Source organism: Perna viridis, chromosome 14 (assembly GCF_037379345.1).
Source record: "Perna viridis isolate PV_CMFRI_1.1 ecotype Kerala chromosome 14, ASM3737934v1, whole genome shotgun sequence".
NCBI classification, from domain to species: Eukaryota; Metazoa; Mollusca; class Bivalvia; order Mytilida; family Mytilidae; genus Perna; species Perna viridis.
The window spans coordinates 16,924,091-16,941,435 of NC_142458.1; the positions used below are offsets into that span (position 1 = coordinate 16,924,091).

Consider the following 17,345-nt stretch of genomic DNA (forward strand, 5'->3'; position numbering starts at 1 on the left):
AAGGTGAGCGTTGACTGACTTGGCATCTTTTCCTACGTTGAAGTTAGCCATGATGTATTTCAAGATGGCTTGTCTTGAGGAACCTCCGCGTTCTTTCAAAGCTGTAATGGCTTTGCCGACCATCTCGCTGTATTTTGGGTGAGCTGATGGCTTCTTTGGCTTGGCTGCTGCCTTCTTCTTTGGTGACTTGGCTGGGGCTGCTGCTGCTGCGTCAGACATTTTTGTAGAATTTATCCGTCTTTCACGAAGTTAATCCAACGATTGACGATTTGAAAATAACGCCGACATGCTCTGTTCGTTTATAAACGATCAACGCGGACCTCGACGAAGACACCCATAAAAATAAATTGTAAAATCCATTACTCGATCTCGGTAAAATGATTATGTGCTTCTTCTCCGATTTTTGTGGTAAATTCTAATACAATTTCTACTAGAACACCCTTGAATTATATATGAAAATGTTCAGCAGACATTATTCTGCCTCTCTGCGTAGAAATTGTAATTTTTGATACACACAGTAAAAAGTTATAAATAGTTTTCGTAGAGCGAAGCGATTTGTCAATGCAGGTAACCCGACAGAAAAATATTCATAATTGCTAATTGCGCGTATATTTCAGAAAACAAAATCTGCAGAAAAGTAGAATAATCATTTTTCTTTTATTTCAAAGTGGTTTAACACGTCTAAACTAGATATATTCGCTGTACCGACTTATCTTTCATCGGACATGAAACACACAAAAACCAGCTGCGCCATTGAAAGACTGAAAATTTTTCCAAAATGTTACCTTCTGAATTTATTCCTAAATTCTATTTTTTTTGCCTTGATATAATAACTAGGGTTTGAATAAAATTACATATAATGGGAAGACGAGTTTTTAACGAATTTTTGGCATTTCAACGCGTTATTTTCCCCTTAATTTGAGTTCCTGTCCCATACATAAGCTTGTGTGGTATATTCAGATGTCATGATATAGTAGGTTCTGATTTTTTCAATTTCAATTTTAAAACTTTCAAGCTTTGAGATAAAAAATAACTGCCGTGAATAAAATATCACTCAGGATTTCCTACTTTTTATTCCAACCAAGCTATAATTTGAGAGGATTATTGTACCTTTTCGACAACACTCACAAATATGTCCACTAAAGAGTGACTGTCTGTATAATGCATGGCGTACACAACTATATTTTTGTCGGCGCGGTTGCTACTTTTGCAATCTCGGAAAAAGCGAAAGAACTTAAGGATAAAAACAGAAATCAAAGCATTTTTTCCTGAAAATTATATGTATATCAAACAGGGAAATATGTAATATATATGTTTATGTATATAAACTACAGCAAGAAAAGCAATCTTTTCATAGACATATGAACTGGCATACACAATAAAATTAGAAAGCGAGAAAAGTCCTCGTAAATACTAAAACCTCTGGCCAAATTTTCTTCATGATTTGATTCAATCGTAACGTGCGTACATGCAGCGACAATATAGCTGTCAGTCACCGAATGAAACACGAAGGTAAATGGGTAAGAGTATAGCACAGAAGAGAATCATATGGCATTACATTATGGTGTACATGTGCTAGAACTGGAAATCGAAATCGAAAAAAAAAAAACGACCTGTCACTACTTCTTCGTGTAATATGGTTTCGCTCACCAATCTCTCGATCGTGTATGTACTTGTCATGAGTACAATTATAAATTTGATAGTCATTATAAATTACTACGTGTAGTAACACGTCTTCAAGAAATTGTTGGGGAGGGGGGGGCAGTGTTGTTTTATTTTGGTTTTTTTTTTTTTTTTTTTTTTTTGCTTGCGCTATCTCAAGGAGGGGGTTTTGATAAAAAGGGCGACTAGAGAACTAGCTATTAATTAATGAAAACTCTTGGTTATTTTGAAGTTTTTTTTTTATAATGCAGGAAATACATGCATTTGATGTATGGTATTGTTTATTATGCAGGCAGATAGGTAGACTAAGTGAACTATAGGTATATAAAATTGAGTTTGTGCCGTTGAGCTTTGTGACTGAACATGGTGGGGGTGGGGTTTTGTTTTGGGGGGGTGGCGGGGGTAGGGGTAGACTGGTCGGGGGGGTGGGTGGGGGTGTGGTTGAGATATTTTTGAAGTTTGTGTGGGATGATATTGATGTGGATGGTTTGAGGTTATTGGAAATTAGTGTATAAAAGGATGGGCCGAGCGGAGCGAGCGCGGAAAATTTTAGGGGTTTGAATTGTTAGAAATAAGATAACTAAGATATGGCGCGACAAATAATATGGTTCTTTTTTAATTTAAGGGAGTGTTCCTATTTGAAAAACGTTGACAGAGAAAGGTTAAGTGTATGACTTTTTGGGCAAATTAAAGGGGAATTTAAGTCTTACCGTGCAAAATAGAACTCACTTTGTTTCCTGTGTGCATGCTAGTTGTAGTCATGGTATTTACGTCACAAACGTCATTGTCGCGCGCGAGGGAAAGGACGTCAGAGGATTCACGCGCTGCTAATTATGAATTGCACGCGCATCGACTGGATACTAAATTACAATATGTTGTTTTTTTAATGATACAAGACAAAACTGGTTCTAAAGTACAAAACAAGCACGAGTAAAGATACCACAAGAGTTATATAGAGACATACACACAATACTTACATAACAAAGAAAAGTATACTGTGAATTTATTAATTTTTATCAAAATACAAAAAATGAAGTTAGAGTTACCTCCCCATCACCGTCACAAAGCACATAATTAAAAGAACGAAGATATTTATATCACATTGTTGATCTTTTTTTTAAAAGGGGGGGGGTGTAATTAAGAGACCTGTTTTGTTTTGTTTTTGTATTATTAGAAGTTATCATACCAAATAAAAGTAGCAAAATGTGAATGTCTTAAATGAGAATGTTGTACGTGTGCATCATACATCATAGAGTTTTCTATGTATACATATTCAAAGGCATATGTTCCCGAAAAATTTTTACATGCAGGACAGTGAGAAAGAAGGCAAAATGAGAGAAATATTTGGCATGGCAGTGGCAGATCCAGATCCAGAGGGGGTTCAGGGGGTTGGCACACCCCCTTCCTATTGCACAATTTGTCGTTTTCATGTGTAAAGTAGGCAAATAATGTATTAGCACCCCCTTTTTCTGAGGAACCCCGGCTGGCACCCACCCTTTTCAAAGTGTCTGGATCCGCCCCTGATTCGGTATAGCTCAGTTTAAGATTTGGATATACTCGTAACAATGCAAATTAAGAATCTTTTTGAAATATTTGGGTAGCCCTTAAAAGGGCTTTTGGTGCTGCTAAACAGCCAGTTCAGAGGTAGACTCTCTGCATTTACTTCTTCTTGGGTGTTTTCTTGGCGGCTGGTTTCTTGGCTGCCTTCTTCTTGGCTGGAGATTTGGCGGCCTTTTTGGGGGGCTTGGCTGCCTTCTTGACTGTAGGTTTCTTTGCTGCCTTCTTTGGTTTGGCGGCTTTTTTCTCGCCTGCTGGTTTCTTGGCTGCGGCCTTCTTCTTGGGTGTTTTTGCCTTCTTGGGTTTTGCTGCCTTGGGTTTGGCTGCTTTCTTTGCTGCTGGTTTCTTCTTTGGTGCCTTCTTGACTTCTCCGAGTCTGAATGAACCACTGGCACCTGTTCCCTTAGACTGTTTCAAGGTCTTGTTCTTCACTCCAGCTCTCAATGCCATTTTAAGGTGAGCGTTGACTGACTTGGCATCTTTTCCTACGTTGAAGTTAGCCATGATGTATTTCAAGATGGCTTGTCTTGAGGAACCTCCGCGTTCTTTCAAAGCTGTAATGGCTTTGCCGACCATCTCGCTGTATTTTGGGTGAGCTGATGGCTTCTTTGGCTTGGCTGCTGCCTTCTTCTTTGGTGACTTGGCTGGGGCTGCTGCTGCTGCGTCAGACATTTTTGTAGAATTTATCCGTCTTTCACGAAGTTAATCCAACGATTGACGATTTGAAAATAACGCCGACATGCTCTGTTCGTTTATAAACGATCAACGCGGACCTCGACGAAGACACCCATAAAAATAAATTGTAAAATCCATTACTCGATCTCGGTAAAATGATTATGTGCTTCTTCTCCGATTTTTGTGGTAAATTCTAATACAATTTCTACTAGAACACCCTTGAATTATATATGAAAATGTTCAGCAGACATTATTCTGCCTCTCTGCGTAGAAATTGTAATTTTTGATACACACAGTAAAAAGTTATAAATAGTTTTCGTAGAGCGAAGCGATTTGTCAATGCAGGTAACCCGACAGAAAAATATTCATAATTGCTAATTGCGCGTATATTTCAGAAAACAAAATCTGCAGAAAAGTAGAATAATCATTTTTCTTTTATTTCAAAGTGGTTTAACACGTCTAAACTAGATATATTCGCTGTACCGACTTATCTTTCATCGGACATGAAACACACAAAAACCAGCTGCGCCATTGAAAGACTGAAAATTTTTCCAAAATGTTACCTTCTGAATTTATTCCTAAATTCTATTTTTTTTGCCTTGATATAATAACTAGGGTTTGAATAAAATTACATATAATGGGAAGACGAGTTTTTAACGAATTTTTGGCATTTCAACGCGTTATTTTCCCCTTAATTTGAGTTCCTGTCCCATACATAAGCTTGTGTGGTATATTCAGATGTCATGATATAGTAGGTTCTGATTTTTTCAATTTCAATTTTAAAACTTTCAAGCTTTGAGATAAAAAATAACTGCCGTGAATAAAATATCACTCAGGATTTCCTACTTTTTATTCCAACCAAGCTATAATTTGAGAGGATTATTGTACCTTTTCGACAACACTCACAAATATGTCCACTAAAGAGTGACTGTCTGTATAATGCATGGCGTACACAACTATATTTTTGTCGGCGCGGTTGCTACTTTTGCAATCTCGGAAAAAGCGAAAGAACTTAAGGATAAAAACAGAAATCAAAGCATTTTTTCCTGAAAATTATATGTATATCAAACAGGGAAATATGTAATATATATGTTTATGTATATAAACTACAGCAAGAAAAGCAATCTTTTCATAGACATATGAACTGGCATACACAATAAAATTAGAAAGCGAGAAAAGTCCTCGTAAATACTAAAACCTCTGGCCAAATTTTCTTCATGATTTGATTCAATCGTAACGTGCGTACATGCAGCGACAATATAGCTGTCAGTCACCGAATGAAACACGAAGGTAAATGGGTAAGAGTATAGCACAGAAGAGAATCATATGGCATTACATTATGGTGTACATGTGCTAGAACTGGAAATCGAAATCGAAAAAAAAAAAACGACCTGTCACTACTTCTTCGTGTAATATGGTTTCGCTCACCAATCTCTCGATCGTGTATGTACTTGTCATGAGTACAATTATAAATTTGATAGTCATTATAAATTACTACGTGTAGTAACACGTCTTCAAGAAATTGTTGGGGAGGGGGGGGCAGTGTTGTTTTATTTTGGTTTTTTTTTTTTTTTTTTTTTTTTGCTTGCGCTATCTCAAGGAGGGGGTTTTGATAAAAAGGGCGACTAGAGAACTAGCTATTAATTAATGAAAACTCTTGGTTATTTTGAAGTTTTTTTTTTATAATGCAGGAAATACATGCATTTGATGTATGGTATTGTTTATTATGCAGGCAGATAGGTAGACTAAGTGAACTATAGGTATATAAAATTGAGTTTGTGCCGTTGAGCTTTGTGACTGAACATGGTGGGGGTGGGGTTTTGTTTTGGGGGGGTGGCGGGGGTAGGGGTAGACTGGTCGGGGGGGTGGGTGGGGGTGTGGTTGAGATATTTTTGAAGTTTGTGTGGGATGATATTGATGTGGATGGTTTGAGGTTATTGGAAATTAGTGTATAAAAGGATGGGCCGAGCGGAGCGAGCGCGGAAAATTTTAGGGGTTTGAATTGTTAGAAATAAGATAACTAAGATATGGCGCGACAAATAATATGGTTCTTTTTTAATTTAAGGGAGTGTTCCTATTTGAAAAACGTTGACAGAGAAAGGTTAAGTGTATGACTTTTTGGGCAAATTAAAGGGGAATTTAAGTCTTACCGTGCAAAATAGAACTCACTTTGTTTCCTGTGTGCATGCTAGTTGTAGTCATGGTATTTACGTCACAAACGTCATTGTCGCGCGCGAGGGAAAGGACGTCAGAGGATTCACGCGCTGCTAATTATGAATTGCACGCGCATCGACTGGATACTAAATTACAATATGTTGTTTTTTTAATGATACAAGACAAAACTGGTTCTAAAGTACAAAACAAGCACGAGTAAAGATACCACAAGAGTTATATAGAGACATACACACAATACTTACATAACAAAGAAAAGTATACTGTGAATTTATTAATTTTTATCAAAATACAAAAAATGAAGTTAGAGTTACCTCCCCATCACCGTCACAAAGCACATAATTAAAAGAACGAAGATATTTATATCACATTGTTGATCTTTTTTTTAAAAGGGGGGGGGTGTAATTAAGAGACCTGTTTTGTTTTGTTTTTGTATTATTAGAAGTTATCATACCAAATAAAAGTAGCAAAATGTGAATGTCTTAAATGAGAATGTTGTACGTGTGCATCATACATCATAGAGTTTTCTATGTATACATATTCAAAGGCATATGTTCCCGAAAAATTTTTACATGCAGGACAGTGAGAAAGAAGGCAAAATGAGAGAAATATTTGGCATGGCAGTGGCAGATCCAGATCCAGAGGGGGTTCAGGGGGTTGGCACACCCCCTTCCTATTGCACAATTTGTCGTTTTCATGTGTAAAGTAGGCAAATAATGTATTAGCACCCCCTTTTTCTGAGGAACCCCGGCTGGCACCCACCCTTTTCAAAGTGTCTGGATCCGCCCCTGATTCGGTATAGCTCAGTTTAAGATTTGGATATACTCGTAACAATGCAAATTAAGAATCTTTTTGAAATATTTGGGTAGCCCTTAAAAGGGCTTTTGGTGCTGCTAAACAGCCAGTTCAGAGGTAGACTCTCTGCATTTACTTCTTCTTGGGTGTTTTCTTGGCGGCTGGTTTCTTGGCTGCCTTCTTCTTGGCTGGAGATTTGGCGGCCTTTTTGGGGGGCTTGGCTGCCTTCTTGACTGTAGGTTTCTTTGCTGCCTTCTTTGGTTTGGCGGCTTTTTTCTCGCCTGCTGGTTTCTTGGCTGCGGCCTTCTTCTTGGGTGTTTTTGCCTTCTTGGGTTTTGCTGCCTTGGGTTTGGCTGCTTTCTTTGCTGCTGGTTTCTTCTTTGGTGCCTTCTTGACTTCTCCGAGTCTGAATGAACCACTGGCACCTGTTCCCTTAGACTGTTTCAAGGTCTTGTTCTTCACTCCAGCTCTCAATGCCATTTTAAGGTGAGCGTTGACTGACTTGGCATCTTTTCCTACGTTGAAGTTAGCCATGATGTATTTCAAGATGGCTTGTCTTGAGGAACCTCCGCGTTCTTTCAAAGCTGTAATGGCTTTGCCGACCATCTCGCTGTATTTTGGGTGAGCTGATGGCTTCTTTGGCTTGGCTGCTGCCTTCTTCTTTGGTGACTTGGCTGGGGCTGCTGCTGCTGCGTCAGACATTTTTGTAGAATTTATCCGTCTTTCACGAAGTTAATCCAACGATTGACGATTTGAAAATAACGCCGACATGCTCTGTTCGTTTATAAACGATCAACGCGGACCTCGACGAAGACACCCATAAAAATAAATTGTAAAATCCATTACTCGATCTCGGTAAAATGATTATGTGCTTCTTCTCCGATTTTTGTGGTAAATTCTAATACAATTTCTACTAGAACACCCTTGAATTATATATGAAAATGTTCAGCAGACATTATTCTGCCTCTCTGCGTAGAAATTGTAATTTTTGATACACACAGTAAAAAGTTATAAATAGTTTTCGTAGAGCGAAGCGATTTGTCAATGCAGGTAACCCGACAGAAAAATATTCATAATTGCTAATTGCGCGTATATTTCAGAAAACAAAATCTGCAGAAAAGTAGAATAATCATTTTTCTTTTATTTCAAAGTGGTTTAACACGTCTAAACTAGATATATTCGCTGTACCGACTTATCTTTCATCGGACATGAAACACACAAAAACCAGCTGCGCCATTGAAAGACTGAAAATTTTTCCAAAATGTTACCTTCTGAATTTATTCCTAAATTCTATTTTTTTTGCCTTGATATAATAACTAGGGTTTGAATAAAATTACATATAATGGGAAGACGAGTTTTTAACGAATTTTTGGCATTTCAACGCGTTATTTTCCCCTTAATTTGAGTTCCTGTCCCATACATAAGCTTGTGTGGTATATTCAGATGTCATGATATAGTAGGTTCTGATTTTTTCAATTTCAATTTTAAAACTTTCAAGCTTTGAGATAAAAAATAACTGCCGTGAATAAAATATCACTCAGGATTTCCTACTTTTTATTCCAACCAAGCTATAATTTGAGAGGATTATTGTACCTTTTCGACAACACTCACAAATATGTCCACTAAAGAGTGACTGTCTGTATAATGCATGGCGTACACAACTATATTTTTGTCGGCGCGGTTGCTACTTTTGCAATCTCGGAAAAAGCGAAAGAACTTAAGGATAAAAACAGAAATCAAAGCATTTTTTCCTGAAAATTATATGTATATCAAACAGGGAAATATGTAATATATATGTTTATGTATATAAACTACAGCAAGAAAAGCAATCTTTTCATAGACATATGAACTGGCATACACAATAAAATTAGAAAGCGAGAAAAGTCCTCGTAAATACTAAAACCTCTGGCCAAATTTTCTTCATGATTTGATTCAATCGTAACGTGCGTACATGCAGCGACAATATAGCTGTCAGTCACCGAATGAAACACGAAGGTAAATGGGTAAGAGTATAGCACAGAAGAGAATCATATGGCATTACATTATGGTGTACATGTGCTAGAACTGGAAATCGAAATCGAAAAAAAAAAAACGACCTGTCACTACTTCTTCGTGTAATATGGTTTCGCTCACCAATCTCTCGATCGTGTATGTACTTGTCATGAGTACAATTATAAATTTGATAGTCATTATAAATTACTACGTGTAGTAACACGTCTTCAAGAAATTGTTGGGGAGGGGGGGGCAGTGTTGTTTTATTTTGGTTTTTTTTTTTTTTTTTTTTTTTTGCTTGCGCTATCTCAAGGAGGGGGTTTTGATAAAAAGGGCGACTAGAGAACTAGCTATTAATTAATGAAAACTCTTGGTTATTTTGAAGTTTTTTTTTTATAATGCAGGAAATACATGCATTTGATGTATGGTATTGTTTATTATGCAGGCAGATAGGTAGACTAAGTGAACTATAGGTATATAAAATTGAGTTTGTGCCGTTGAGCTTTGTGACTGAACATGGTGGGGGTGGGGTTTTGTTTTGGGGGGGTGGCGGGGGTAGGGGTAGACTGGTCGGGGGGGTGGGTGGGGGTGTGGTTGAGATATTTTTGAAGTTTGTGTGGGATGATATTGATGTGGATGGTTTGAGGTTATTGGAAATTAGTGTATAAAAGGATGGGCCGAGCGGAGCGAGCGCGGAAAATTTTAGGGGTTTGAATTGTTAGAAATAAGATAACTAAGATATGGCGCGACAAATAATATGGTTCTTTTTTAATTTAAGGGAGTGTTCCTATTTGAAAAACGTTGACAGAGAAAGGTTAAGTGTATGACTTTTTGGGCAAATTAAAGGGGAATTTAAGTCTTACCGTGCAAAATAGAACTCACTTTGTTTCCTGTGTGCATGCTAGTTGTAGTCATGGTATTTACGTCACAAACGTCATTGTCGCGCGCGAGGGAAAGGACGTCAGAGGATTCACGCGCTGCTAATTATGAATTGCACGCGCATCGACTGGATACTAAATTACAATATGTTGTTTTTTTAATGATACAAGACAAAACTGGTTCTAAAGTACAAAACAAGCACGAGTAAAGATACCACAAGAGTTATATAGAGACATACACACAATACTTACATAACAAAGAAAAGTATACTGTGAATTTATTAATTTTTATCAAAATACAAAAAATGAAGTTAGAGTTACCTCCCCATCACCGTCACAAAGCACATAATTAAAAGAACGAAGATATTTATATCACATTGTTGATCTTTTTTTTAAAAGGGGGGGGGTGTAATTAAGAGACCTGTTTTGTTTTGTTTTTGTATTATTAGAAGTTATCATACCAAATAAAAGTAGCAAAATGTGAATGTCTTAAATGAGAATGTTGTACGTGTGCATCATACATCATAGAGTTTTCTATGTATACATATTCAAAGGCATATGTTCCCGAAAAATTTTTACATGCAGGACAGTGAGAAAGAAGGCAAAATGAGAGAAATATTTGGCATGGCAGTGGCAGATCCAGATCCAGAGGGGGTTCAGGGGGTTGGCACACCCCCTTCCTATTGCACAATTTGTCGTTTTCATGTGTAAAGTAGGCAAATAATGTATTAGCACCCCCTTTTTCTGAGGAACCCCGGCTGGCACCCACCCTTTTCAAAGTGTCTGGATCCGCCCCTGATTCGGTATAGCTCAGTTTAAGATTTGGATATACTCGTAACAATGCAAATTAAGAATCTTTTTGAAATATTTGGGTAGCCCTTAAAAGGGCTTTTGGTGCTGCTAAACAGCCAGTTCAGAGGTAGACTCTCTGCATTTACTTCTTCTTGGGTGTTTTCTTGGCGGCTGGTTTCTTGGCTGCCTTCTTCTTGGCTGGAGATTTGGCGGCCTTTTTGGGGGGCTTGGCTGCCTTCTTGACTGTAGGTTTCTTTGCTGCCTTCTTTGGTTTGGCGGCTTTTTTCTCGCCTGCTGGTTTCTTGGCTGCGGCCTTCTTCTTGGGTGTTTTTGCCTTCTTGGGTTTTGCTGCCTTGGGTTTGGCTGCTTTCTTTGCTGCTGGTTTCTTCTTTGGTGCCTTCTTGACTTCTCCGAGTCTGAATGAACCACTGGCACCTGTTCCCTTAGACTGTTTCAAGGTCTTGTTCTTCACTCCAGCTCTCAATGCCATTTTAAGGTGAGCGTTGACTGACTTGGCATCTTTTCCTACGTTGAAGTTAGCCATGATGTATTTCAAGATGGCTTGTCTTGAGGAACCTCCGCGTTCTTTCAAAGCTGTAATGGCTTTGCCGACCATCTCGCTGTATTTTGGGTGAGCTGATGGCTTCTTTGGCTTGGCTGCTGCCTTCTTCTTTGGTGACTTGGCTGGGGCTGCTGCTGCTGCGTCAGACATTTTTGTAGAATTTATCCGTCTTTCACGAAGTTAATCCAACGATTGACGATTTGAAAATAACGCCGACATGCTCTGTTCGTTTATAAACGATCAACGCGGACCTCGACGAAGACACCCATAAAAATAAATTGTAAAATCCATTACTCGATCTCGGTAAAATGATTATGTGCTTCTTCTCCGATTTTTGTGGTAAATTCTAATACAATTTCTACTAGAACACCCTTGAATTATATATGAAAATGTTCAGCAGACATTATTCTGCCTCTCTGCGTAGAAATTGTAATTTTTGATACACACAGTAAAAAGTTATAAATAGTTTTCGTAGAGCGAAGCGATTTGTCAATGCAGGTAACCCGACAGAAAAATATTCATAATTGCTAATTGCGCGTATATTTCAGAAAACAAAATCTGCAGAAAAGTAGAATAATCATTTTTCTTTTATTTCAAAGTGGTTTAACACGTCTAAACTAGATATATTCGCTGTACCGACTTATCTTTCATCGGACATGAAACACACAAAAACCAGCTGCGCCATTGAAAGACTGAAAATTTTTCCAAAATGTTACCTTCTGAATTTATTCCTAAATTCTATTTTTTTTGCCTTGATATAATAACTAGGGTTTGAATAAAATTACATATAATGGGAAGACGAGTTTTTAACGAATTTTTGGCATTTCAACGCGTTATTTTCCCCTTAATTTGAGTTCCTGTCCCATACATAAGCTTGTGTGGTATATTCAGATGTCATGATATAGTAGGTTCTGATTTTTTCAATTTCAATTTTAAAACTTTCAAGCTTTGAGATAAAAAATAACTGCCGTGAATAAAATATCACTCAGGATTTCCTACTTTTTATTCCAACCAAGCTATAATTTGAGAGGATTATTGTACCTTTTCGACAACACTCACAAATATGTCCACTAAAGAGTGACTGTCTGTATAATGCATGGCGTACACAACTATATTTTTGTCGGCGCGGTTGCTACTTTTGCAATCTCGGAAAAAGCGAAAGAACTTAAGGATAAAAACAGAAATCAAAGCATTTTTTCCTGAAAATTATATGTATATCAAACAGGGAAATATGTAATATATATGTTTATGTATATAAACTACAGCAAGAAAAGCAATCTTTTCATAGACATATGAACTGGCATACACAATAAAATTAGAAAGCGAGAAAAGTCCTCGTAAATACTAAAACCTCTGGCCAAATTTTCTTCATGATTTGATTCAATCGTAACGTGCGTACATGCAGCGACAATATAGCTGTCAGTCACCGAATGAAACACGAAGGTAAATGGGTAAGAGTATAGCACAGAAGAGAATCATATGGCATTACATTATGGTGTACATGTGCTAGAACTGGAAATCGAAATCGAAAAAAAAAAAACGACCTGTCACTACTTCTTCGTGTAATATGGTTTCGCTCACCAATCTCTCGATCGTGTATGTACTTGTCATGAGTACAATTATAAATTTGATAGTCATTATAAATTACTACGTGTAGTAACACGTCTTCAAGAAATTGTTGGGGAGGGGGGGGCAGTGTTGTTTTATTTTGGTTTTTTTTTTTTTTTTTTTTTTTTGCTTGCGCTATCTCAAGGAGGGGGTTTTGATAAAAAGGGCGACTAGAGAACTAGCTATTAATTAATGAAAACTCTTGGTTATTTTGAAGTTTTTTTTTTATAATGCAGGAAATACATGCATTTGATGTATGGTATTGTTTATTATGCAGGCAGATAGGTAGACTAAGTGAACTATAGGTATATAAAATTGAGTTTGTGCCGTTGAGCTTTGTGACTGAACATGGTGGGGGTGGGGTTTTGTTTTGGGGGGGTGGCGGGGGTAGGGGTAGACTGGTCGGGGGGGTGGGTGGGGGTGTGGTTGAGATATTTTTGAAGTTTGTGTGGGATGATATTGATGTGGATGGTTTGAGGTTATTGGAAATTAGTGTATAAAAGGATGGGCCGAGCGGAGCGAGCGCGGAAAATTTTAGGGGTTTGAATTGTTAGAAATAAGATAACTAAGATATGGCGCGACAAATAATATGGTTCTTTTTTAATTTAAGGGAGTGTTCCTATTTGAAAAACGTTGACAGAGAAAGGTTAAGTGTATGACTTTTTGGGCAAATTAAAGGGGAATTTAAGTCTTACCGTGCAAAATAGAACTCACTTTGTTTCCTGTGTGCATGCTAGTTGTAGTCATGGTATTTACGTCACAAACGTCATTGTCGCGCGCGAGGGAAAGGACGTCAGAGGATTCACGCGCTGCTAATTATGAATTGCACGCGCATCGACTGGATACTAAATTACAATATGTTGTTTTTTTAATGATACAAGACAAAACTGGTTCTAAAGTACAAAACAAGCACGAGTAAAGATACCACAAGAGTTATATAGAGACATACACACAATACTTACATAACAAAGAAAAGTATACTGTGAATTTATTAATTTTTATCAAAATACAAAAAATGAAGTTAGAGTTACCTCCCCATCACCGTCACAAAGCACATAATTAAAAGAACGAAGATATTTATATCACATTGTTGATCTTTTTTTTAAAAGGGGGGGGGTGTAATTAAGAGACCTGTTTTGTTTTGTTTTTGTATTATTAGAAGTTATCATACCAAATAAAAGTAGCAAAATGTGAATGTCTTAAATGAGAATGTTGTACGTGTGCATCATACATCATAGAGTTTTCTATGTATACATATTCAAAGGCATATGTTCCCGAAAAATTTTTACATGCAGGACAGTGAGAAAGAAGGCAAAATGAGAGAAATATTTGGCATGGCAGTGGCAGATCCAGATCCAGAGGGGGTTCAGGGGGTTGGCACACCCCCTTCCTATTGCACAATTTGTCGTTTTCATGTGTAAAGTAGGCAAATAATGTATTAGCACCCCCTTTTTCTGAGGAACCCCGGCTGGCACCCACCCTTTTCAAAGTGTCTGGATCCGCCCCTGATTCGGTATAGCTCAGTTTAAGATTTGGATATACTCGTAACAATGCAAATTAAGAATCTTTTTGAAATATTTGGGTAGCCCTTAAAAGGGCTTTTGGTGCTGCTAAACAGCCAGTTCAGAGGTAGACTCTCTGCATTTACTTCTTCTTGGGTGTTTTCTTGGCGGCTGGTTTCTTGGCTGCCTTCTTCTTGGCTGGAGATTTGGCGGCCTTTTTGGGGGGCTTGGCTGCCTTCTTGACTGTAGGTTTCTTTGCTGCCTTCTTTGGTTTGGCGGCTTTTTTCTCGCCTGCTGGTTTCTTGGCTGCGGCCTTCTTCTTGGGTGTTTTTGCCTTCTTGGGTTTTGCTGCCTTGGGTTTGGCTGCTTTCTTTGCTGCTGGTTTCTTCTTTGGTGCCTTCTTGACTTCTCCGAGTCTGAATGAACCACTGGCACCTGTTCCCTTAGACTGTTTCAAGGTCTTGTTCTTCACTCCAGCTCTCAATGCCATTTTAAGGTGAGCGTTGACTGACTTGGCATCTTTTCCTACGTTGAAGTTAGCCATGATGTATTTCAAGATGGCTTGTCTTGAGGAACCTCCGCGTTCTTTCAAAGCTGTAATGGCTTTGCCGACCATCTCGCTGTATTTTGGGTGAGCTGATGGCTTCTTTGGCTTGGCTGCTGCCTTCTTCTTTGGTGACTTGGCTGGGGCTGCTGCTGCTGCGTCAGACATTTTTGTAGAATTTATCAGTACGTCTTTCACTAAACCCTTTTCTACGTGGTGAAAGATTTCCAACATATTCCGCTGGTTTTGTTTCTTGGAGACCGTCCATGCATTTATCCTTTTTTTAGTATTTCCGGATATGCGGGTATATATATATTTTTCATCGCAGTTGCAAAAGAGTATCTAATGGATCGAAAACTTTGGACATTCTTGTCTATGTTTTTTTTTCTTAATAAGGTTTATCAAAAGATTGTTAATGGATACATTGTAGTGGGTGGAAATATGGTTGTTTTGGGGAACTATATTCGAAGTCCACGGGTACGGCTATAATAATGCCCCCATTTATTTCCTTTTCGATTACCCTATTTTTGTACAGTGTGGAGTATAACTACATCTGTTCACCTCACCAAATTGCGTTTATTTTAATTATAATTAAATCAAAAACATGTAGTCTACATAGTAATATGAAGGAAGACATATCTTCCGGCAAGGTTTATATGGCTAAAATATAATATAGTGTCTAGTCCCAGAGTGGGTTCGTGGAAGTTTTACGCAAAATACGAAGAAAATAAGCAATAATTAATGCCTGGAACCTCGTTTTTAAGTTTTCTGATCGAAACCCTTCCTTCCCTTCCATCCCTTCCATTTCCCTTCTCTTTTGTAAATCTCCTAACAAAGTCACCGAACTCAATCATAAATCGACAGGTAAATCTTCATACAAGAACGATAGGAAAATGAAATTGTTCATTACATGATATATCACCATCTAACTGGCTTCATCATTTTGAACGGCTAGATCACTGTCAAGAATTAAGTAAGGTTAAGGATATTTTTTAGATTAGGTAAAACACCTCGATCAGAGGTCCGAGATATCTCAAAAATATTTTGATGACTTAGATTTTGTAATTTCTGAACTGAAACTATCACTGCCATCTCAAAATTAAGATTGAACAAATCAACTGGTTTGGACATATAACATGATTAAATGCAGCCAAACTATTTTAATTGGTTGCTTTTAAAAAATCAACTCTTGTTTGAGTAATGTCATATATCCTGAAAAATGGGCAAAGGGATATAATACACCTTTACATACGACCAATGCTATCCTTGGTCCAAACAACTGTCGTGAGTTAACTATATCTAATTCAACAGGGAAACTGTTTGATTCTATTCTGAACTGCCGTCTTAACAAATTTCTAATCGAATATGAAATAATTGATGGATGCCAAATTAGCTCAACAACGAAAGCTATGACCTTGTTGATAAATATTGTAATATTCCTGGTTGTAGACTATATGCCTGCTTTGTTGACTTCAAAAAGGCCTTTGATTCTTTTATTCATACTGGAATCAATCTGAAACCACTAGATATTGGGGCGGGATCTCCATTTTACAACATCATTAAAAACGTACACGAAGCAAGCAAATCTTGTGTGAATGTAAACGAAACCTCACTACTACAGCTTTCCAACACACCTTGGGGAAAAACCAGGAGACAATCCTAGTCCAACATCTACAAAACCTTTTGTAATAATTTGACAAACTGCTTAAAAAAACTGATCCAGTTTCGATAAATAAGGTTGATACTTATTCTTGGAGCTCCATGCAAAAAGAAGTATTAAATTTGCTGCATTAACTGGGTTAGGAAAACTGCCCATATATTTCAACACGATTAAAGCAATGATTAACTATTATTACAGATTAGAAAAATCTGGTATTAACTTTCCATTGTTGTACAATACCTTTTTGGAAATCTAAGAAATTGTACGAGCCGAAGAAACCATGTATGTATGTCGTCAGAATTTTTTTTTCACTGATCATTGATTGCATAACATCCTCTGACAGAGGAAAGCAGGAAAACCAATTGACGACAGAAAACTTAAAATTGCCATGTTGAAGTACATGTATTGGGAAAAGAATCTTAATAACCACTCAGAAGGGAAACTATGATACTTTTACATCCAATTTTATTTGCGAAAAATACCTTGATATTCTTAAAAAATTCAAAGAAAACCTATTCTAACAAGATTTCGCATATCTGCCCACCATTTACTTATAGAGAGAGGTAGATATAATAATAATACTCCCCGACGTAGTAGAGTATGTCAAAGATGTAATGAGGTCGAAGATGAAATACATTTTCTTTTTGACTGATAGTCTATCTGAGCAACGAAAAGATATGGTAAAAATCATTGACAAATTTTAAAAATCTAGACCCTACCGAAAAATGATATGGTTAATGAATATTGAAGATGACAAATTGTTATCAGATTTGTGCATTTTCATCCAGAAATATGAAAAGTTTTGATGGGATTAATCTTTTTTATCACTTGTTTAAACTATAATCTCCCCATAGTGAGTTCTAGCGCACCGTCCCTTGATGAATCATATACAGTAGAAATGTTAACCCCTTGATGCTGTGCATCATTCATGAGGCGAACCATTAGT

The 17,345-nt window shown here is 37.4% G+C and overlaps 4 protein-coding genes across 4 annotated transcripts; all 4 read right to left on the bottom strand.

Annotated features, from left to right (window-relative positions):
* Positions 1-1,770: 1,770 nt before the first annotated feature.
* Positions 1,771-5,290, bottom strand: LOC148598420 (histone H5-like). Its single transcript, XM_088561449.1, has one exon. The coding sequence runs from the start codon at positions 3,889-3,891 to the stop codon at positions 3,322-3,324; it is 570 nt and encodes a 189-aa protein (XP_088417575.1). The 5' UTR covers positions 3,892-5,290; the 3' UTR covers positions 1,771-3,321.
* Positions 5,291-5,442: 152 nt separating this feature from the next.
* On the bottom strand, positions 5,443-8,962 carry LOC148598421 (histone H5-like). The gene has a single exon (XM_088561450.1). The coding sequence runs from the start codon at positions 7,561-7,563 to the stop codon at positions 6,994-6,996; it is 570 nt and encodes a 189-aa protein (XP_088417576.1). The 5' UTR covers positions 7,564-8,962; the 3' UTR covers positions 5,443-6,993.
* Positions 8,963-9,114: 152 nt separating this feature from the next.
* Positions 9,115-12,634, bottom strand: LOC148598422 (histone H5-like). Its single transcript, XM_088561451.1, has one exon. It carries the CDS (start codon positions 11,233-11,235, stop codon positions 10,666-10,668), a length of 570 nt encoding a protein of 189 aa, XP_088417577.1. The 5' UTR covers positions 11,236-12,634; the 3' UTR covers positions 9,115-10,665.
* A 152-nt stretch (positions 12,635-12,786) lies between these two features.
* Positions 12,787-14,917, bottom strand: LOC148598423 (histone H5-like). The gene has a single exon (XM_088561453.1). It carries the CDS (start codon positions 14,905-14,907, stop codon positions 14,338-14,340), a length of 570 nt encoding a protein of 189 aa, XP_088417579.1. The 5' UTR covers positions 14,908-14,917; the 3' UTR covers positions 12,787-14,337.
* Between the last annotated feature and the right edge of the window lie 2,428 nt (positions 14,918-17,345).